Source organism: Phyllostomus discolor, chromosome 10, assembly GCF_004126475.2.
Source record: "Phyllostomus discolor isolate MPI-MPIP mPhyDis1 chromosome 10, mPhyDis1.pri.v3, whole genome shotgun sequence".
Classification (NCBI taxonomy): Eukaryota; Metazoa; Chordata; class Mammalia; order Chiroptera; family Phyllostomidae; genus Phyllostomus; species Phyllostomus discolor.
In genome coordinates this window covers 31936220-31960864 of record NC_040912.2, presented here as the reverse complement: position 1 = coordinate 31960864, position 24645 = coordinate 31936220, and the positions used below count along the sequence as shown (strand labels likewise).

The window sequence follows — 24645 nt, the reverse complement described above, 5'->3', positions numbered from 1 at the left end:
AAACAATCTTCTCTGCTTTTCCCATGAAGAAGTAAAGGGACCCAACAAGTACAAAATTTTGTGACTGTCAGGCTTATCTGGAATGGAGATTTTATTACCTTTCTTAGTGTAATCATTCCAATGACTATTACTAGATAATTAGGAAAAGGAATGGTGAAGAACTTTTAATGATTTCAGAAAGTGTCATTTTTTAAAGTAAATTCAAGCCAAATCTAGAAAGCCAAAAGAGACTGTAAAATCCTTTCTGTATTTTTCTTTCCATACGTATTGTTCTAAACATCAAGAATAGAACAAAAATAAAATGCCAGAGGGAAAAAAATCTAAAAATATTGGCTCATAATCTTGTGAATCTAATTACAGTAGCCATTGAAAATTTTTCAAAATTTCTTCAGTTTCCTGATGATGTACATACACTTCTTCACATATTAGCAATTACATCATCAAGACCATGCATTCTGTTTTTATCAGAGACAGTGAGATTTTTCATATTTTATTTGCATATATTGACTTCTACAGTTATAAGTAGTACGTGTTCTTTGCTTTAACATAGACATTATAAGCAACTATAAAGAAGAAAATAAGCATTACCTATTACCCTTCATTGCTCAGATAGCCCCTATTAACATACCTCACATAATGACATACTTTTTAAAAAAGGTAACTTGCTTTATTGTTTAACAGCACATACATGGTCTCTGAATGCTGTATGATTTTATTAAATTGGTGAATTTTCTCACCAAGCAATCACCAATGACATTCATAGTAAAATGGAGATTGATGTGACATGCTGGAAATGCAGTAGAAAATGGACAAACATTTTTCTAAAATGCTCACACACTTTATATTTAAATCTAGTAATATTGTATTTCAACTTGAATATGTCATTTGCTTCCTTTTATTTCAATATGCATAACACATACTGCTCAGATTTTAAGAAGAGAAAACTTTAATGCAGAAAACCTGGGTAGTCTCCTATATTGCGCGCTCTCTCTCTCTCTCTCGGAACTCACTGTAGTTATTAGATTCTCTTCATAGATAATAGATTTGTTCAAACTTGTTAAATGGGTGTTATTTTTAATTTTAATGTGTATCTAAAGCTGAATAGTTATTCAAACCCTTTGATTCTGGATTCTGAAACTTCAGCTTGGCTGCCCTCAGGAAGAGTTTTTATCACTAAACAATTAATTCCTGCTCCCTCATTTCTTGCTCCCCCCCCCCCCACCACCACCAACACCGGTGGTAGGATCAATACTCCAGTTGAATCTGGATCCTAAATTATTTTTAACAACTCGAAGTGCAGGGCATTATAAATAATATTTAAGAATAGTTTTTCATGTGTTTTATAATTCATATCATACACTAGAAATACTTCTCTCAGAAATCACATAGATCCCATCACTAGCTGATTTTCCTCATTATGTTCTTCTAGTACTTTTAGGTTTTAATATTTTATTATCCAACTACAACGAGGTGAATTTGTCTTCAAATGTTTTTAGTATTTTTATTGCATTGTATTTTATCTAAAATGAAATTTACCTATTACAATTTGATGAGTTTGATAAATGTATGGTCTGGTTTTGGTAAAACCACCTCCACAAGTTGAGTTTTAGAACACTTTTGTCACTTCAGAAACTCACCTGGCTCCCTAGAACAGTCAAGTAAATATTAATTTTCTTACTATTATTTTATTTTTTTAATTTTTTCAGACTTTAGTCAGTCTGGGAGAGTGGAATCCCAAGTAATAAAACACTGATTGGAAAACAAAATCTCTGTCTCATGAGATATTCTACACTGGGGTTGGCAAACATTTTCTGTAAAGGACCAGATAATAAAAAATTTTTAGATCCCAAAAGTCTCTGTAGCAACGACACAAATCTGTTGTTTTAGTGAAAAGGCAGCCATAGGCCCTAACCATTTCATCAGATGGATGTGGCTGGCTGGGGTCTGTGAGATGTAATTTTCCAACCTCTGTTCTAGACCTTGTAATTCAGTTTTTCTTTCTAATAGCCAATGAGCGGTATATAAAACATTTAGCTCAGTGAGTTTTTCAGAGAATGCATCAGATAATGAAATAATTTGTAGTGTTTTTAATTTAGTACACTTGTCTTTTAAAAGCAGTTATTTCTGGAAGTGTCCAATATATGTGGTATTTTAAAAACCCACAAAGAGCAACAAGAATAAGTTGATGTTGCCCAATTTTTTTTTTTGTAATAGCAAAGGGATCATGGAAACAAATAGTATGGAATCTGTACTTGAATTGAAAACTAAAATGCAAATTGTAAACCCTAAATCATGCCGCTAACCCATAAACATTTCAGCAATTGTTGACCTACGTCACACTGTATCTTCTTTTCATGTAATGTGGCTGCACTGAAGGGCACATTTGGAAAATGAATAGCTTGCCTTTGTTCTGTCAGTGTTTCATCGCCATCCAGACAGTCTCACTCAGTCCTGAGGCCTGAGAGCTGTGGACACAGAGCGTCAGCCCGGAGCCTGGAGCACACCTGCAGACCGGGCTGCGGGGGCGGGGTGCCCAGACTCACTGGGCTCTTAATTCCTGAGCATGTGGCCTTCGTCATGTCCATCTTCTCTTGTCTCAGAAGTCCAGCTTGAAAAAGTCCAATGTTATATTGTCTTTACCAGACCGTTTCTTTAAAATGTTTTATTTATTTATTTAGAGCGAGGGGAAGGGAAGGAGAAAGAGAAGGAAAGATACATCATGTGTGGTTGCCCCTCACATGTCCCCAGTTGGGGACGTGGCCTGCCAACCCAGGCACGTGCCCTGACTGGGAATTGAACCGGCAATGCTTTGCTTGGCAGGCCCGCACTCAGTCCACTGAACTACACCATCCAGGGCTCTACCAGACCATTTTTAAGTTGAAACCTAGTAATCTCATAAAAACTCAGCCCGAATTTATTATTTCACACAAGAATGGGCTTATTATAGGAGCTAGGTAAAGTCCACAATTTGCAATAGAAAACAGCCACTTGTTACTTCATAATAAAAATGTTGCCCCCCAAAATGGATGTTAACATAGAAAAAGTATTTTTAAGGAAAACTGTCATATGACTTACCTTTTGACTTAAAAGTGAGTAATGTGCAAAGTTGCTATTTTTTAAGACAAAAAAGTTTTATAGAAAATGCTTGATAATGTAAAGGATATCTCTTTAAAAAGTTTGTGGGTGTTTTTTTTTGAAGATTAAAACCCTTGAAATTTACTTTGAGAAATGTATACTGCATTTGTTGATGACATTTAATGTAGTGTCATCTTTAAAGCCATTCATGGGTTTAGAACAATTTAGTACCCATGAAGTATTATTTTGTACTTTCGAATTTTAATGTGCAGTCATGAGTTTGAAGATTAATCGATTTTCATATAGCAAGTTTTACTTAACTTCCAGGTCTATATTTCAAATAGAATTTCCCCTTTGTGCTCTTTCAATGAAATCTTCAATGATGGAAACAGTGAGGTCAATAAACAAGTGGCTAGCAAAAGAGAAAGCACTTGTCTGGTTCTGGAACTCAAGTTTGGCTCGAAGAAAGATTCTAAATTTAAAATGGCTTCATCTGCATTGTAAGATTTTAAATAAAGCTTTATTGGTGAAGATGAATGCTTTGAAAGACAAGTTATTTAGACTAACAAGATGGGAATATTCAAATATATTTAACAGATTCTAAAAAGGGCATGTGCTTCAAATGTTAGGTTTCTGTCTTTCATTCTGAAAGGATAAGACATTTGTCTCGTATAGCCCTAGATGGATTTACATTTTATAGCTGACAGCTCTTTTAAAACCATGGCAGTCTTCTGGGAGCATTCTCCGGCCTCTCAAACTTAGCATGTGTGATGTTTGCTGACAAGTACAGATAAATAGATTGTCAGGTTGCTGATTCGGAGTCTGAACTTCTCAACATCTACCCAACTCCAGTATATTCTTACACCCATTAGTCCTTAATTATTTAGATGGCATGACTTCACGTAGTTAGATTGGATGTAGAAATGAAAGCTTCATTGTATGAATTATACATTTTGTAACAAATTTTAGCTGCCTGGGCAGTTTTGACACTTTCATCTTAGGGAAATCTATTATAAGTTTTATACTTGCAACCAAGATTCCCTTCAAGGAAGACTTTTTAAAAAACTTGGAAATTGCCTAATGATTCAAATTGCTCATGCCAGCTTATCCTAGGTCTTGTAGCTAAACTGGCTATTATGCAGAAAGCCTAAGCTTTAGAAGGCAATTTGGTTGTAGTGGTGAAAATATTTAAATAATAGTTTATTTCATCTCATGCCACCCAGTCATTAGCTCAGTGCTGTGAGTTTCCCTGCTGCACAAAAGCTTGGCATTTAGAACTGATGACTATTTCGGGACTCAAATGATACAATAGAAAGAAACACACTGGAATCGTAGGTCCGAGGCAGGGTGGGTGTGCTAAGACCGCACAGAGCTGGGTGAGGACTCATTTGACCCTTTCTCTTTCTCTCTTTTAAAAACAGCATCTTATTTTTTTTCAATAGGCAAAATGCACAAACAGTAATAGACATTTCAAAGAATAAGAAATGGGAAGAGTAGTAAAGTGAAAATTAAGTTCCTTCTCCCTTCTTTTCCCCACAGCCAGTGGCTTTTACTAGTTTCGTAGGTCCTCCAGAGATATAATATGCATATACAAGCTATTATTTTTTTATGCTGATAGTACGTAACATGCCCATTGTTCTTTCTTTTTTTGCCTTTTCCCTTGACAATAGTTGGTTTCATATTAGTACATACAGACTTACCGGCCTCATTGGCTGCATTTTGTAGCTATATCATAATTTATTCAGCTATTTTCTTCCTGGAATTTTAGTGTTTTGCTATAAACAATGTCACAGTGAATATCCATGCACATGAGTCTTTGTGGGTATAAACAGAGGATAAACGTGTAGAATAAAGGTGCCATTGATCACTTTCTGAAACTTCTGAAACATACCCAGTGACTTTCACATTCAGTTCAGCTAGTCCACTCGGTGAACGCATCACCTATCCTATACCTGTGCTGACCCTGGGGACTTGCAAGCCTCAGACAGGCCTTTCTTTAAATAGATTAGTGTCACTCTCCAGTGACTGCAGTGCTTCAAGGTAAGGTGCCTCAAGACACATTCAAGGTGCAGCTGAATCTTGTGGATATCCCCGACAACAAGAAGGACTTCTGACCTTGGGGGTCATGGAGGAGTTTGAGGGTGAGCTAGAATTAGAATTAGATGTGGGAGGTGGCAGAGAAGGGCATGTGGGGAGGGGACAGGAAGTGTGGCTGCCCTAGGTGCACTGACCTCCGCCACACGGGCCTCTCGCCACGCCTGTGATGTGCCAGGCCCGCCCCACTGCAGAACGTTGGCAATCACTGTGCCCTCTGCCTGAAATACTTCTCCTAGATTTCTTTATGGCCTTCTTGGTTTACAGTAATGCCCACAGGGCATTGGGGTGCCTCAGCACGGAATCTGGTTATTTGCCCGAGTGCTCCAGGCCCATGGAGGTGCCTCTCATGATGGCCTCATGGAACAGCTGCTTCCTGCCTGGTGTTGTGTACTGTCGTGGCCATTCCAGACTCCTCGGCCATCTGCCCAAGGAAGGGAAGGCCTTCCCCTTCGGCTGCGGCACTGTAGTCGACATCAGGCTGTCATTTCCAAGCAGATTTAATGAAGATTGAGCATTTGGTGAACGGCTGTGCACTGCCACTCAGAGGTACCACTTGCTCCTGTTTGAAGTCTTCTGCTCAGCACCTAGAGGCCCCACCCCAGTGTGAAAGAAAAAGGTTCTCTGTTTATCTCCTGCTTATGTTTCTCTCTGCCTAACCCTGACTTCTGTCTCCCCAATGTGAGTGCACCCTGGTGATGCACCTGGAATTTAAGCCTCAAGACGCTAGAAAGAGGAAGTTCTCTCCTTCTAAGAATCTAAGGCCCTGGAAGGTCTAATTTCAGGTCATGGGATCCCCCCTTTCATCCCCTAGCCCCAGGACTGGGGACATTGGCCTGCAGCCCTAGTGAAGAATCAGAGCACTTAATATTTGTACCCAAACACAACAAATAACACAGTATTAGCATGCTCAATGGGATTTAGACTTAAGTGTTCCTACAAGTTGGTCTTTATTGGTCCAGTCCTTTGCAGGGCGGAGAACAGCTCTCATCACCTACCTTTTTTTTTTTTTTCAGTCCTCTGGCTTCCTAAAACCCTCTGCGCAACAATTGGGGGAAATATTTACATGTCGTATTTCTCGAGGCAGCAAACATCTTCAAAGAAACCCAGAGCCTCAGAAACCTATCAGATCTGACAAAACATGCACCCAGTTTACATGAAGCTTTTTGTTCTTTTTGAAAGTCAAGATCCAGGTTAATTTCACAACTTGCCCCAGAACAGTGAGTAGGGACTTGCTTTACATTTACATAACAGAAATTGCCATTGAGTTGGTTTTCTTAGATTAAAGGAATGGTGAGCCTCACAGGTAAACTCAGGTATCATCCTTCAGTAAAACTGAACAGCTGCAACCTTTGAAATGAATGTTTTTGTACTTCTGCTCATCAAGGTTTAAAAAAAACCTCTCGGGTCTGGACGCACTTCTTTCTGTGCTTAGGGTAACTCTTTGAGAGGCAGCTAAGCTGCCATGCAGTGTCAGAGACGGCCGACCTTGCAGTAGCAGGGGTCCAAGCAGGTTTAGCACATCTGCCGTTCCTGGGTGGGCTCTAGGAAGCAGAGGCAAGTTGATCCTGTGTCTTAATGTGCTTTAGACAGGCCTAGTCTTGGCTCAAGTATTGCACTGGACAGAAGACTCAGTGTCAGGTGAGGATGCAGAAGGGTGGGGAGTGGTGGTAAGGGGTGGGGCAATCATAAGAAATGGTACTTGCTCTTGGGGTTTCTAATATAGATGGAGGGATAAACATAGAGATAAGAAGATGAATGAAACAGTTTTCCATGCTTACTGTCAAGTGAGCCGAATAGAGAGCCAGATGTAATGTAAAAATTTGGAGGAGAAATTGATTCTTGAAGTTTCATTTATTTAAATTTTAAATATCATATTAGATACAGTTTAGAAATTATGGCATTTGTTAGGAAAGTTGGTTAGGAACCAGTAGTTTGTATTTTGTTAGACTTATGGTATGACATCTTTTTTGTATTTTCATTTAACATATATGTGAGCATCATAAAGGGATTAAAGTATTTTGTGTATGTTTTTGTGTACTTATTAACAAAAAATATGGATCATGACCTTCTTTGTGATTCAGTTCTACTCACATTAGGTTTATAGACATTTTAAAATCCAGGGACTGATTTTCGATGGAAACCTGACACCCAGTCCCCAGGTGTAAACAGGTAAAAGCAGAGGGACGCCGGCTGAGGCCAGGCTGGGTTCTTCTCCCTGTTGGCCAGGGCAGCGTACACATGCCACCTGCTCTGGGAACACCGTGGGCAGGCTTCACGATCAGTGGCCATCTTTCCTATATGTGTCAGTCCAGCAGTAGGCTCTTTAGGGCCCAGCACCACACCAGGAACTAGGACAAGGAGGTGAATGAACCATGATCCTACTTTCGGGGAAACTGTAGTCTTGTATTGGGCAGGTGGGGGCTGGCGTGTAAATGAATGACTTAGGATGTCTGTGCAAGCTCAAGGCTGCAGTCCATCAGAGAACAGAGGAAGGCTCATTACCTGGACCAGGGAGGAGAGGGCAAATCAGGGAAGCTTTTGGAGGACTCGGCCAGAGTGTGGTTTAGAAAGACATGTAGAATCCACAGCTGAGTAAGGCATTTCAAGATGTGAGACTATGCTGTGCAAAGAAACTGATGCGAAAGCAGGTACGGGCAGGTAATAGGATGGGCTGCTAACAGATGGCTAGAACAGAGAGAGGAATAAGAAGAAACCAGGGAGTAATTGCAAGGGGGTTATTTATTGGAGTTTAGACATTCAGGATAAAGCCCAGGGGATCCATTAAGCTGGCTGGCTGAGGAGCGACCTGATCAGATTGATAACAGCCACTCTGCATTTGGTGCCTCCGTAGGCCAAGTGCCCAATTAAGCATTTTCCGTGCATTTCTCATTTAACTCACGCAAATACCCTATGACTCAGATGTGATCATTGTCTCGGGGGCCTATTGTCTCAAATGGGGTGATCGAGGAGAATTTGATGGAGAATTTGATGAAAATGGACAGGGTTAAAGATGCGAAGCCCCTTCGGGTTGGCAATGTGGGAAGCGTTTGCCACTCCTCCACTGCAGGATTAAGAGAGGATGAGATTCTGCAACCCCCTGAGGAAGAGCAGTAGCCTTCCAGGGGAGGACTTAGTCACTGCCATTTCCCCGTCCAGCTGGGAAGGAGCCAGGGAACAAATACGCCGCCCTCACTCTTTCCTTTCCCTGTGATCTTTGGGCAGTGTGCCTCCCACTGGCCAAACCCAACTTGAGACCAGGGCCCACGGACTCTGTAATTAGTCTTTAAGGTCAGCCTCTGGGGTGGGGCATCAGGGGGAGAGTCAAGAAATCACACAGCTGGTGGGTGGTCCCACGTGAGCCCACAGAGGATGCTCTCCTTAGCTACATGGATCTGTCTCTTCCTGGGACTGGGGAAAAGGAATAGGACAGCGAACATGGCAGCTGGGAGACCCAATGGGTTAGAGACCTGGAAGAGTAAGTTTTGGTCTAAAGTGGCAGTGGCAGTGAGGACAGAAAAAAAGGGAAAGGGTTTGAAACAGTGGAGGCAGAACAGACCGAACTGTGGACCTCAGCTTCCTTCTCATGAGCTCTGAAACAGACCGTCTTACACCCTTCCCAGCATGGGAGCTCTGCGACTCTTCTCTGTAGTGACTGTGATACGTATTTATTTTTTGCAATTAATGCGTCTTTAAAATTATCCCCTAAGTGCTCAATATACCCCCTTTTAGAGGAGATTTGCAGTTTATTTATTTACTACATACTGGTGCCCAACTCCAATTACAGGTTAACCAAGATTGTCACCAAGTGTCACTTTTCATAGGATTATCAAACAAACTTGCATATCTGTTCATAGACTTTTTCTTTTGACTATAGTGTATGCAATCCTGTATTGAGGACAGTGTTGAGACTCCCCCAAATTTAGCTTGACCTCTGCTCAAAGAGTATGATAAAAGACAAAGCTGAAAGCATGAGAGAAAATATTCAGAAAAATTGGGCAGCAACCATAAAATTAAAAAATGTAATGATTCAGTATGACTCAAACCTCTTTTTCCTTGCATTGGCTCAATAACTGCCTCGTTAATTTGAATGGATTCAGTTGGACGTTACTGTTGTAAAAACATAAAAACCTCTTAGTTCAATTTGAAAGTAATTGCCTGTTTTCGTCTCATGAAATATTGTAAAAATTCACTTCAGAAAGGATACCTCAGAACTTTTTTTTAATGTGTCGTTATATATTCTTCAGATTAGCTATAACCACATCCAGGTTTGAGGTTTCTGGGGGAATAAAAAGGGGGCCCTCAGGGTCCTGTAAGATAATAGGCCTCCCCAACCCCCAAGCCCTCTATCATTTCTACTTTAAAAGAAAGCAAACGGCAGATAAGAAATGTTCCCATTTCAGCACCCAGACCCTACTTGAAGGTTCCCGAGTGTTTCTCCTGAGTACTTCCTTATCAAATGTCTCTTTTCCTTGAGGACTTTTTGTCTGACAACCAACCCTGCAGCTTTCTGGGCAACATCAGTCATTTTCTCTTTGCTTGTATTTTTGGAACCTCCTTCCAGCTTGTGTTTTTCCATCACTTGTCTTTCCCATCTCCCCTGCCCCCCTTTTCTCACCCCACCTATCTCCCTCCCTTACCAGACTGGCTGTCACCATTCTCGGGCCCACTGGTCTGTGCCCCTGCACACCTGGAGCCCAGGAACACATTGGTCCCCTAATTCCCAGTCTTCCTGGGGAGACGGTGGCACCTCCTGCATTCAGATCCTGGCACGGCCACTGACAGCTGTGTGACCTGGAGTACATGAGTCTCCTTTCTGTTGAATTGGGGTGCTAGTAATCATACTACTGTCTGGGTTGTTGTAATGATTAAATTATATCGTACATTTAAAAACCCTTAGAGTACCTAACAGATTCTGCCCAATAAATTCTCACCAGTTTGCCTCTAAGTACTGGCATGTCCGCTGATTTCCATATTTTAGTATTATCCATAGTAAGGCCAGCTAAGGACATTGCCCCCCAACACACACACACACACTTCGGTTTTAATTGAGTGGTTTAGGAAGGAAATAGGAATGCTTTCTCCTAAGCCACTCACTCTAATTTCTTTTCTTAAAAACTAAAAAAAAAAATTAAAGCATATATTGTCATCTCAAATGTCATGTACATGTGGTAATTTATATCTTTGTAGGTTGGCTCCTTTCCTATTAAGTTCAAAGCATACTTCTGGCATAAAATTATAACTGTTTGTGTGTCATTTGACTTAGTTATGTATGTGACCATTCAGTTAATAATCTCTCTTTAACACATACAGGTCCATACTTATATAATATTTGGGGTACATATTAATGTATAAGCAAATGTCCTGAAAGTTTTGAATCTTCTGTCTTGATTTGAAACTTAGATTCTTATGATGAATTTAGAATGGTTTATTTTTAATTTTAAAAAGTTGGAAACAAATCAGCATGAACAATGGAAATTCATCAAAATTGCTGATTTTGTCAGGTTATGAAATTAATTTTCTTTATTGTGTTGTCATCCAGTCTTAGAATAATAACACCAGATTTCATAAACTGAGCAGCAGAAACTACAAAATGAAATGTAAACCAGTGAACTGTGAAAATGCTGATATAGTCACATACAGTTGATTGAAAATGATTTTGCATTCTCGGCTAATGCAGATGTGATGCGATAGGATCATTGAGGCGAAATTATTTAAGGGCTTTTATAAAGAACTTAAGCACATATGACCTGCATACATTTAATGAACAAGATTTTTAGTAATAGTTTCTCAGGGTCACTGAGCTTTGGTACAGGCATGTCGGAGGCGCTGCTGCAGGCTCGCTTCCGGACCACCGCGAGGCAGAGAGTCACACGAACTTTCTGGTTTCGTTTATGTTAGAATGTGCCTTCATTTCGCTTTCCTTTTTTAAAAAAAGTTCATTTATTTTCTTAATTTTGAATTACAGTTTGACATTCAGTATTATTTTATATTCATTTCAGATGTACAGCATAGTGGTTAGACAATTACATAATTTATGAAGTGATCCCCCTAATAATTCTAGAACCCGCCTGGCACCACACATGGTTATTAAAATATCATTGACTATATTCTCTATGGTGTGCTTTATATCCCCATGACTATTTTGTAGATTCTTAATCCCTTCACCTTTTCTACCCAGCCCCCAACTCCTCTCCCCTCTGGCAACCATCAGTTTGGTCTCTGTAGCTATGAATCTGTTTCTGTTTTGTTTGTTGCTTTATTTTGTTCTTTAGATTCCACATATAAGTGAAATCATAAGGAATTTATCTTTCTGTGGCTTATTTCACATAGCAGAAGAATCCTTGTTATTTGAAATAACATCTTTTTAACTACATCTGTATAAAAAGGCACCATTGTATTCTGTACTGTTGTAAGTTAAAATACATTAAAATGATTAAACATCATCCATTGAGAATAATAAGGCTGTTTTGGCATGTGTACAACTGATATCATGGATTCTGGCTATGAATTCCAGTCATATCTCTATTTTTATCCAATTTATTACAATATACCAATAAAATATTTATATACACAAACTGTAAATGATAAAACAATAGTTATATTTGCACCATACTACAATCTACTAAGTGTCCAGTAATAGTACTATGTATAAGAAAACAATGTACATGCCTTCATTAAAAAATACTTCATTTCTATGATAGGCTAACTATTATCTGAGCCTTCAGTGAGCTGTAATCTTTCTGCTGGTCAAGGGTCTTGCCTCAATGTTGACAGCTGCTGACTGATCAGCATGGAAGTTGCTTAAGGCTGGGGTGGCTGTGGCAGTTTCTTAAGACAACAGTGAAGGTTGTAGCATTGATTGACTCTTCCTTTCACAAATAATTTCTATTATGCAATACTGTTTTATAGCCTTTTACCCACAGTACGACTTCTTTCAAAATTAGAGTCAATCCTATGAAACTCTGCCATGGCTTTAGATATTACATAAAATCTAAATCCTTGGTCTTCATTTCAACTATCTTCACAGCATCTTCATCAGGAGTAGATTCCTTCAGAAGAGACTACTTTTTTCACTCATGCATAAGAAGCAACTCTTCATTCAAGTTTTATCACGAGATTGCCGCAACTCAGTCGTATCTTCAAGCTCGCTCCTAATTCTACTTCTCTTGTTATTTTCACCACATCTTGAGTTTCTTCCTCCACTGAAGCCTTGAGTTCCTCACAGTCATTCATGAGGGTTGAAATCAACTTCTTCCAATCTCTTATTAATGTTCACATATTTGACATCTTCCCATGAACCACAAATGTTCTTACTGACCTCTGGAATGGTGAATCCTTTCCAGAAGGTTTTCAATGTACTTTTCCCAGGTCCATCAGAGGAATCACTATCTGTGGCAGCTATAACATTACAAGATGTATTTCCTAAATAAATAAGACTCGAAAGGTGAATTACTCATTGACCCTTAGGCTGCAAAATGGATGTTGTGTTAACAGACATGAAAACAACATTAATCTTGTTTTATATCTTCATCAGAGCTCTTGGGTGGCCAGGGCAATTGTCAGTGAATAGTAGTATTTTGAAAGGAATCTTTTTCTGAGAAGTAGATTGAAACAGTGGGCTTTAAAACGTCAGTAAACCATGTTGTAAAAAGATGTGCTGTCATTCAGGCTTTGTTGTTCTATTTACAGAGCACAGGCAGAATAGATGTAGCATAATTCATAAGGGCCCTAGTACTTCTGGAATGCTACATGAGCATTGGTTTCACATTAAAGTCACCAGGTGCATGTGCCCCTGACAAAGAGAGTCAGCCTGTCCTTTGAAGCTCTGAAGGCAGGCCTTAACTTCTCTATAGTTTGAAAGTCCTAGATGGCATCGTCTTCCAATATAGGGCTATTGTGTCTACATTGAAAATGTGTTTTCAGTGTAGCCACCTTCATTAATTAAATCTTCTGGATAATTTGCTGCAGCTTCTACATCGGCACTTGCTATTTCGCCTTGCACTTTTATGTTATGGGCATGGCCTTTTTCCTTAAACCTCATGAACCAACCTCTGTTAGCTTGAAACTTTCCTTCTGCAGCTTTCTCACCTCTCTCAGTCTTCATAGAATGGGAGAGAGTGTGGGCCTTGCAGTGGATTAGGCTTTGGCCTACGGGAATGTTGTGGGTAGTTTGATCTATCCAGACCACTAAAACTTTCCCCAGTAAGGCTGTTTTTCTTTCTTATTATTCATGTGTTCACTACAGTGGCACTTTTGATTTCCTTCAAGAACTTTTCCTTTGCACTCCCAACTTGGCGGACTGGAACAAGAGGCCCAGCTTCCAGCCTGTCTTGGCTTTTGACATGCCTTCCTCACTAAGTAATTTCTAGCTTTTGATTTAAAGTAAGAGACATGTGACTCTTCCTTTTCCTTGAACATTGAGGCCATTGTAGGCCATTAAAATTAACCTAATTTTAATATTGTTGTGTCTCAGGGAATAGGGAGGCCGAGGAGAGGGAGAGAGATGGGGGAATGGCTGGTCTGTGGGGCAGTCAGAACACTCATGACATTAATGATTAACTTTGCCGCCTTATGTGGGTGAGGTTCTTGGTGCCCCAAACAATTACAGAAGTAACATCAAAAGTAACTGATCACAGACCACCATAACAAAGATAAAAATAATGAAAAAGTTTGAAGTATCGTGAGAATTACCAAAATGTGTCACAGAACATGAAGTGAGCAAATGCTGTTGAAAAAACTGTGCAAATGGACATGCTTCTTGCAGTGTTGCCACAAACCTTCAATTTGAAAAAAAAAACTCTGTGAAGTGCAATAAAGTGAAGTGCAATAAAATGAGGTATGCTTGTAGTTGGATGGACTCTGGAGTTTCCTGTCTGGCCCATGGGTCCGCACATTTTTTTTCTTAAAAGGCCAGACATTATTTATTGTAGCCTTATGTGTCTGTCAACTCCTCAGCTCTGCTATTTAGTGCAAATGCAGCCATAGACAGTATGTGAAGGAATGTGTGTAACTGTGTGTCAGCAAAATTTGTCTTCAAAGAAAACGGTAAGTGGCCTATATGCCATAGTTTGCTGACTTTGATCTCCGCCTCATTATTTTACATATAACATAAGCTAGACTGCTTAAGTGACTTCATCAAGAAGACATAAATTGTGTCTAAACCACTATTAGGAATTTAGTTTTTTCATATTATAAGTCTTCCAATATGTAGCCTAATGCTCTGATCAAAAGAGGCATGTTCCTTATATGGTGTTCAGCCAAAGAATTTTGACTAATTGGTCTTCCCATCACACCTATTAATTTCATTTAATGCAGTATTTACCAAAGAAGTATATTTTTTATCTTCTATACAAAATAGAAAAAAATAAAAATGTTCTATATATGAAATCTAATTACTTGAATATTTTTTCTTATTTAGAATGTATTAAAGTATTATGATAATTTCCGTTATATATAAAAAAATCTATGCTCTTTAAGATAGCCAGAAATTAGGCTTTACTTAAAAAATTTCAAAGATGATTAAATAAAATCAGAGCAAAAAAACCCCATTGTCTTAACATGTTTAAATGTCTTCTGAACTTAATTTTATTTTATTAGATTTGACTTTCAAAAACCCCTCTTATTCAATTGAAAGACTCTGAGAAGTGCCAAACAAAACATTTTTAAGGGATTTTGTTATCCTGCAAGAGTAGTTTCTGTTAAAGTAGAAGTCTGGATACAAACAAACCAAAAAGGTTGCATTCAAAGAAAGAAAAATATCTAATTCTATTCTCAAAACTTTTTTCCAGTTTCAACACCATGTTGTTAAATGCATTTGACTCTTGAACAGTGTAGAGACTGGGGGTATCAACACCCCCACACAGTTAAAAATCTATATATAACTTTTGACTCCCCCAAAACTTAACAACTAATAGCTTACTGCTGACTAAAAGCTTTAGTCATAACAGTCAAAATGCATATTTTTCTTGATTATATATATACAGGGTGGGGCAAAAGTAGGTTAACACTGCCCATATGGAAAATATAATACTAAATAATAGTAATACAAGAATAGACTATTTCACGTACTCACAACTGTAAACCTACCTTTGTCCCACCCTGTGTGTGTATGTAACTGTGCTCTTACAATAAAGTAAGCTAGAGGAAAAATGTAAGAAACTTGTAAGGAAGAGAAAATATATTTATAGTATCTATTGAGAAAACCCACATATAAGTGGGCTTGCACTTATAAGTTCAAACCCATGTTGTTCCATCATCAGCAGTATGAGAAAACAGAGACCTGGCCCTAAAATGCCCTCATTTCCTGCTTCCTGTGATGGTAAATATGGGGCAAAAATTGGTGGATGTCCAACTTTCATAGTGCTTACTGGGGAATACTGGGCATTGAAGTCTTTTATTATTCTTCACAATGAAGAGTGTTCCAGCCCTGACCCATCTGCTCAGTTGGAGCATTGTTCGGTACACCCAAAGGCTGGGGGTTCGATTCCCAGTCAGGGTGCATACTTATGTTGCAGGTTTGGTACTTGGTTGAGACTCAGGGGAGGCAACCAATCGATTTTCTCATATTGATGTCTCTCTCGCTCTCTTTCTCTCTTTATACCCCTTCATCTCTGTCTAAAATCAGTAAACATATTTTAAACATTTTTAAAGTGTTTCCATTAAACTTTGATTTGTCAGTAAAATTAATGTTAATAAATGTAGATAATTTATTGTCTAGATCTAGAAGGTATTTTGAAGGTGATAACTATTTGCCATGGACAGACATGAGGCTAGTGGAACAATCCAGTAAGAGATGATGAGGAATGCCTAAGGACAAGGAAGAAAAGAGGGAAATTATAAAGTAAAATCCACCAAATTTTATAATTTTTTAAGTAGAAGGAGCCTATAATGAAACAAGACTTCTGGTTTTGATGAATAGATAGACAAAAATTAGTGGTGAGTTATGTTCAAGATAGCCATGGAAGATCCAAGTGGCTCTTTTTTATGTAGAAATGTAAAGATTTAGGGAAGATTAACTTTAAAGATAATGTGTTCGAGATCGTCAGCATATAGAGAGTAGCTAGAGCCACAGGATTAAATCAGATCATTCAGGAGAATTTGTCAAGCACGGAGGAAAGAGGTTAAAGCCAGAACTCAAGAAAACACCAGAAAAAATCTTTTTGTTTTGTTTTGGTGGTTGTTTATTGATATACTTTAAGAGCGGCAATAAAGGATTTTGAAACAGCTTTAGTACATCCTAAGATACTTAACGTAAATTCCGTAGAAGGACTGCGTTAAAAATTGGTGTGAAAGAGGAAACTGCTGGTCGGCCCCCAGGACTGTGGCATGGGAAGGAAATGGAAAAGCCTCCCTCCGCCCTCCTGCAGACCTCCCTTTCTCGCCTAACTGCCAGGTGGTAAACTGTTACCCAAATAATTCACGTGTGTTTGGATTCCTGTTGTGAAGAAAGGAGCCCCTGGTTCAGACATATTGATTTTGTGATGAACTAAGAGCATAACCGTTTTTTCCTGGTTGTTTAATTTGGAGAATAAAGTGTGTTGAGAGAGGGGTATGGGAGCTGCTCTAATAAAAACCACCACCACCAACAAAAGAAACCAATGACAAGCACCAAACAGTGGCCCACTCTCTGGAGAGACTGAGGTTGTGAAAGATGCTCCTTTGTATCTTATTTGAGTTGACTTTTGCAAATTCATATAGCTTTTGCCATTATTACCAGTTCTTTTTCAATCCCTTAGTCAAGGTAGACATATGGGCATTATCATTCTTGAGCTCCTAACCTGGGCTTGGTGATTTTTCTCCATAGCATTGGAGATAGTACTCAAAGTCTCCAAGCAATTTTACCACCTGCAAAAAGGATGGATTGGAATTTGAAATAATAATTACACAGGGAATATAAAATCCAATATATATCTGTGTATGGCTAAAACAAACTTTTACTGTTTTGGGAACGTGTGACAGTTGACTAGTGAAAAGCGTTTACTTCCGGACTCAGGGCAGATGCCTGTATTCACAGTGCGGATGGCCGTAGGGGCTTATGGTTGGGGTTGTGTGGAGTGCCTGCAGGGCGTCCTTGTTCCTGTGTCTGCTGGGGACTTGGATAGACCCAGATCTGAAGCCCATGGACAAGTAGAAGCTGGAGATGAACTCTTATGAGAAATCACTGTCCATGACAGTCAAACAGGGCATTAGCGACAGTTGCCTACAGAGTATATACATTTGAGAAAGAGCTGGTTTGAAATAAAACCCTAGACAAAACCAGCATATAGAAGAAGATCCCGGGAAGAGACCAAGTCACTCCTGTTAACTTCTATATCTGAGTAGTCACAGGAGTAGACTTAAAAGGAGAAGAGTGGTCAAGTCCACTGCAGCTGAGAGAGCTGTTAAGATAAGGTCTGGAGAGACTGCATCGATCGAGGCTGGATGACTGGTCAGTTTAGGACAAATGTTAGAAGCCCTGTGATTTATTCTGTGTCCCTGCAAGAGGGCAGAACCAGGCTCAAGGCAGCAGAAGACATTGGAGAACCATCTTAAATATGTATGAAAATGAATTATTTCATTGGGTAAGGAGGTGAACTATAAAGCTTTGAACTCTTCTGGAAATCTAAGATTCTGCTGTGTTAGCTATTATTCAGAGGTTGCCCACTTTTGAATAATGGGCAACAGGGCTTGAATAGCAGGATTTTTTAACTGTACTTAAGGTCTTTGACTGTTACAAATGGTAACATTTTAAAGTTGGATACTCAGTTGTTAATCGAACCACTCTAGGTGTCCATAGCAACACACACCTGCTCACGTGCACACCCACTCAGCCAAGGCAGCAGCATGCACGTAACCTGGACCCATCTGGTTAGCATTTCACTCAGCTGTTTTTGACTTTTAATTCACACTAAACATTAATGCTAGAAGTTTTGATAATAACCCATGAATTTCATCCTCTTTAAAAGGTAGTGTAGCTCTCTTCCTGTAGTGTAACCATAGCAACTGACAAGGACCAGAGAAAGAAAGCTTTCACACATGCTGTGCTAATTAATCCTGTCCTACAGTTTTCCTTCAGCTGGAAGATGCAGTTCAATAAATTTTGCATGCGTAAGTGTGTTTTGATGCATGAACTGTATAAATACCTAACAATATCTTTACTAAAAATATTTGTAGAAAGTACAGTTATATATTCCTACTTCAAAGTATACTTTCTTGTTTTTGAGTCATTGTTTTAATAATTTGCTCCTTCCCTAAAAAGTTGTGGGATTTACTTATCTTTTTAACTGAACAGCAATATTAGTAGGGTGAAAGTCTTTTGTTTATCAGGATATAGGATGCTTCCCACAAGAAAGAGTTTTAATTGATTTTATTAAAGTGAGATGATGTTTTCTCAAACAATGCAAAAGACCATATCTTAAAATTATAACATTCTTTAATACATGGTACCTTTACATGGAAATTATTTTAAGAAGAAACTGTCTTAACACATTGAAAAGTTAGAAATGGAAAACTCATTTTTGCTGTTAATTTGGGAAATTATGTGGCCCACATGAATAGAGTTTGGGCAGTCCTTGACCTAAACATATGGGAAAGAGGAAAATAATGTAGACAAAGCCTTTTCTAATTATACTTTCCAGATACATTTAACCAGTTTTATAAACTTATAGTCAGAGTGCACATAATGGACCTGAAATCATGTATAATTATTTAGATTTATACTATTTCTACGTTATTTTCAGGTCACGTTCGTTCTTCCTTTAAAACTGGGAAAATCATAATTTTCTATCACTAGCCTGGTTTTCTGAACTGTCAAAGAAAATCTCAGATGTTTTCCTTCTCCCACCCCTCTGGCCTTGCTTTCTGTCACAGGGCCTCAGGAAAGCCAAGGGAAGCCAGCTTGGGTGTCTTCGGCGTCCCTTTTGACTTGACAGCAGCATATGGAACTAGTCAGGTCCTGTTTCAGGACTGGTGCTGAGCTGTTTGTTCTCTGTACAGAAACATGCTCGTTTGAGGAACTAGACCTTTTGATGGGATTACTAAGTTCTGGAAACACAAGGACCCTCACTGTTGTCCTGTTTTTCAGTTTTGCCTGAATTGAGGTAGGGAAAACCTTGCAGGGAAAAGATGAGAGGGATTAAGAAGTACAAATCGCCTGTTATAAAAATAGTCACAGGAGTGTGAAGTACAGCATAGCCGATATAATCAATAATAATGTAGTAACTATGTGTGGTATCGGATGGGTACTGGACTTATCGGGGTTTCCACTTCGTAAGTGTATAACTGCCTAATTACCACAAACTAAAAAAAAAAGAAGTAGAGGTTTCAGAAATCTGTTGTCAAAAAGCTATTCTATTTATGTGAAAAAAACTTGGGGACCACATATATTTATGTATGTGTGTTTATGATCTGTACATTGTAGTATGGAATACTTATAGATGTTAACCAATTTATAACATGCCTTTGTATCATTATAGAAACTACATTGTAGGAAAATTGAGGTACTGTGACCATAGTTGAATTAATTAGAAATTTTTTTCTCACCAGCTGTTCTATTAATTTTAACATGTACATAGAATGTACTAAAGGGAATACCAAGTGTTTAATAAACAGGAAGAAGCCACATTTCTAAGTACTACATAACAATTTAAATAAGCAGAACATGAAAATGAATTTTTATGGTAAAATACTATGAAGATGTTACATGTGCTTTCAGCACCACAGTAACAACTAACGCTTCACACTTGTCATTAATGAACACACCCAGATAGGAGGCTGTCATGCAGTTTTTATTCTTTTAAAAATAACACCTTTCAATTTTGTGTTTTCAAAAGAAGTACAGTCATTGCAAAAAACTTGGAAAATATATTTTCTGTCATTCTTTTTCCTGTGCATAAGTATTGATGGTTGTGAGGGCAGACTGCACATACATGATCGGTTAACATATTACAGTCGTCCCTCGCTATATCGAGGTTCACTTCATGGTAGCCCGAGATCAGTGAACCTCGATATAGCGAGGGACGACTGGTATACTTCACTGGTGAGTACCCATATAGAATTTCATATGTTGTTAAAACTATGTAGGTTTAAGAGTGTAGAAAGTGTTTAAGAGCATATGAAGTGTTTATAAGAGTGTGGAAAAAGTTAATAAGAGAATGGGAAAGGTTTATAGGAGTGTGGGAAGTGTTTATACAACCTTAAATATATATAAATAATAAAATAAATATAATGCTGCTACTTCAAGGATTTTCACCTATTGTGGGGGTCTCTGGAATGTAACTCCCGAGATAGGTGAGGGATCACTGTACTGTGACCATTTTCCCAGTTTAAAAAAATTCTTAGAAAACATTTTAATTGACTTAAATATATTCCTTTATAATCATTTATTTAGGTAGTTTTCAGATGAGCTTCCCAGGTAGCATTTCCTAGTGAGTGTTTGGCAGAAGACTGAAACCAAAAGGAGTTTGGGGAACATCCCTTCAGAAAACTGTCATAGCTCTTCTTTCAGATTCACAGTACACGGTAGGAAAACTAAGGGCACTGAGCAGTCTCGCTGTATGGAAGTCTCTCTAATAACATTATTTATAACTCTCAGAACTAAAGCTCCGTGACACCTTCTTTGGAAAGTCCAGAAGATTTCTGTGCTTCTGTGTCATATCTAATCGTTGATGAATTGTTTGTTCACTCTCCTGGGATTTTATTAAATTCTTGATGCTTTATTAGGAATGTAAATGATTTATTAGCATGTGCTTCAAACGGGTAGACTTCTCTTGTAACCTTGACATCGAATTCATGATTCTGTATTACAATGTCATGTTTGACCTTTTGAAATTGTGAAGATTCAAACTTAAATTCCCTTGTCCCATTAATGCCTATTAAACTTCTTTATGTTTTATGTAACCCACAGGTCTTGCAAGAGCAAAATCGGTCCCTAGCCACACATACTCCAATGAAGTGGTTACCCTATGGTACAGACCTCCAGATGTCCTCCTGGGCTCCACAGAGTATTCCACCTGCCTTGACATGTGGTGAGAAATGGAAGCTTTTCTCCAGCTAATCTCTCTCTGGTGCTTGGCCAGGGTCAAGACTAGACAAACATTCTAACAGTCTGAATGAAGATTAATGGCAGAGGAGTGTTTGCCTGTGTGTGGCAATGATGCTGGACTTCTAAAAAACATGATTGGGACTCTTCCCTAATCAGAGACTGCCTTGCAGATGGGGTCTGGTAATGGTTCTTGATGGACAGGAGCAGAGACCTTTTTCTAACTGTCAGTGTGGTGGTTTTTTTCCCCCTAAGGGTCTTAATTTATAGCTCTATTGTATAACAAGGATGTATATTTATATCTCCAAACAACAGTATGGGTTGGAAGTAGTAGCAAGCACATTTCAATTCACAACAAAGCTCACATAAGTGGTCTGAAAATTTTGGTGTCACTGTCACTGACAGGCACTAAATTCGGTGCAGTGTGCTTCTGAGAACTGTTGGTACCAATTATCTAAAATAAAACAACTACTCTTTGAAAGGTTCACAGTAAATTTAATTCGATACAGTCTCAGTTTCAGACAATGGTTTAGCATAACTTAAAAATCGATTGTAACAGGAGGCCCGGAGACTGGTGAGATTTAATGCATAATTATTATTAATGATGAAATACAAATGAAGGTGGGGTGGGCTGGGATGGGAGTAAAAGGCAGAAAACTGTACTTGAACAACAATCAATTTTTTTAAATTTAAAAAAGAAAATAAATAAATAAAATACCAGTAGATTTTAAAGATTTAGTGAAAAAAAAGAAAGAAAGGAAAAAGAAATACAAATGAGTTCCCAGTCCAGTGTAATCTAAATCAAATAATCAAGTAAGAGAATATTTTTTAGCACTCAGGAAAGGCTTACTAGTGACTGCTGAGAATGTCCTTTATTAATAGAAAAAAATCCCTTTCTAAACTTTCAACTGTATTTAAAACAAAACAGTTCACAATAGCATGTGGTTATTTTCTAGCAGGAAGCATCTTCCATGAATGACTGTGCCCATATACAGAATTCAGCTACATGTTCATATAATGTTTATGACCTCAATAAAACTGTAGCACATTTTGTTTGTCTTACTGCCTTGTGCTTACTTCACAGCTCTGCCCTCAGTTATCTTGGCTTTTAGCAAATTTGGCTGTGATGAGGTCTGGCTTCTTCCCTTATGTTTGTGATTCAGATATTTTATGGTTGGAAAATAAGTTCCTTGTGATGTAGGGCACAGCATAGATTTTTCTTAATTTAGGTTCCAGCAAACCCCCTAGGAGTAGAATTTCGGGATCTTTGAAACCACTGAAATTATATGCAATATTTTGTGTACACATGGACATATTTATTTTTATGGGGTGTAGATTGTTAGCTTTCAGTAAAGCTATGAAAGAATCTGGGTCATCAAGCAGCCTAAGATCCATTGCCATAAATTTTGTGATGCCTTATAATACATGTAATACCATCACGCATGTCCCAGCACACTGAGAGGAAAGATGACCATCTCATTGAGGAGCTGAGCTAATCATTTTTTTCATCCCACTTCTGGCTTCTTTGTTGGTTTTCTTTGGAAATTTTTTCCCCTCAAGACAGGCACTTGGGCAAAATAGACATTTTGATCATTAGCCATAATAGAGGAGAAAATTGTAAATAAAGGTCAAAGAATGCATCAATACATTAGTTACTTTCCAATTCCCTTCGTTCCTTCTACCTTATGCTTTATAGTAGGCTTGTGCAAGTGATCATTACTTAATATTCTTGAGTTATAGAGTGGTTTTCTCTGTTTTTTGAGTATGGAAATTCTGGATTTCCTTTCAGTGAGGTCAGTTAAGGACTCTGCTAATGGGATATAGTTTGGAAACATGTGTGGCTTGGAGCCAGCTTTGTCATAGTGCTTGGCAGTTCCATGAAGACTCTACCCTCATAATCGGAAGAAGCTGTTTTTTTATACACTATTGACTAATTTTCCCAAACCTTAAAAGTGCTGTTTACATTACAGAGAGCCACATGGATTGTGACTTGCTCATACATCTGTTTCTGATAATTAGTATTTGATCTGCAGTCTTTGTCTTCCTCCACACCTCCCATTTTTTCTTTTGCCTGTGTGTGCACATGTGTGCTCGTTCTCTTAAGGAAGAAGGCTTGGGCACTTTCTGCCCATTTGCTTTGAACAGACATAGTGAAGCATAAGAAGAAGAAGACTGCTACTTAAGTTGAAGGGAGGAAAACCGATACAAAATAGTAGACCCCAAATGCCCTTTTGTCTGCATGCAAAAATTATTCATTGGCAAAAGCAAGAAATAAATGTGTTGTTTGAGCTGTTTCCTATGCTTCTTGGCTCTTCATTCCCAAGCCCTAAAATCTGAGTTATGTCAATGCTATGCCTGTCATTCTGCATCTGATTTCATTCCAAGCTGTTTTCTAAAAGCCATTTTGTTATTATCCTATAAATCAGGTAAAATATATGTATTTTTCCAGTGAGAGAGAAGTTCACAAGGCACTGATTTTTGCATGACCAGTGACATCAATGCTGGTTACATGAAGATCTAGAAATGGGGCTGTAATTGAGTCATGGCTCAGCAGCACCAAAGAGAAGTGCAAATATTAACCCATGGACACTAGCAGGGAGGCAGGTGGCAACAGTTTCAGGTGAGTTTTACAGTTCATTTACTATCCTGGGGCAGTAGGGTAGTAACTAAAACCTAACGATTCCTACATAGTGTTACATTTTCCAGTTTTCTGTTTAATAGCCGTAGGCAATAAAACTATTACTGAAGACACATATGCATTAACATTGGCAGCAGGGGAGGGAAATCAGCTCACTGCATTATCATTTACTGCTCAAGGTCTCCAGCCCTGTGGAGGGTGTGAATATGCCATGCGATTTGAGTGCTCACCAAGCAAGATCGTTTCTGATACCTCGGTCTCCCTCCATGAAGGAGGCAGAGGAATCAAATTGGACATTGTCTCGTGTATAACTTCTCTTAATTCTTGGATTTTATAACTCTTTGAAAGTCAAAGTGTTGGAAATAGCCTTTAAGTTTCTAAACCAAAGAGGCTTACCAAGTGCTGAAAACCATATTAAGAGAAGTACAGAGGTGAAAGGCAGATGATCTGGGTAGTTAGTTCCTCCCTGGTCAGGAAGTTCTGTTCTAACCATGGAGGTCATTGCTCTAAATAAGCTTTCCATTCCTTTATCGAAGCTCGTAAATATGCTTAGAGTAGCATTTGTTTTCTAAAGCAGAAGGTCACTTGGGATTATTTGAAGGGATTAATTTTTAACATAAGGTGACTAAGTTATCGTTAGCTAATAAATAATTATCTCGTCAAGATCCCAGTGCTTTGGGGGGCCACCGTATTTACTAACACTACCTCGTGGTATCGTGCATCGTGCTCCCCAACATGCTGTGTGAAGAATGATAGTGTGTCAGTTCCTTCCTCTCCTCATCTGTTTGAAAGCTAATTAACATATTAACTACACGTG

The 24645-nt window shown here is 38.6% G+C and overlaps 1 protein-coding gene across 2 annotated transcripts in view; it reads left to right on the top strand.

Annotated features, from left to right (window-relative positions):
* The window catches only part of CDK14 (cyclin dependent kinase 14), a 546733-nt gene that overhangs the window by 298432 nt on the left and 223656 nt on the right, over window positions 1–24645 (top strand). For both annotated transcript variants that reach the window (XM_028525494.2, XM_028525496.2), the window contains one exon: window positions 21056–21176. In XM_028525494.2, the coding sequence (XP_028381295.1) occupies window positions 21056–21176 (121 nt within the window). The remainder of the gene's footprint in view (window positions 1–21055; window positions 21177–24645) is intronic.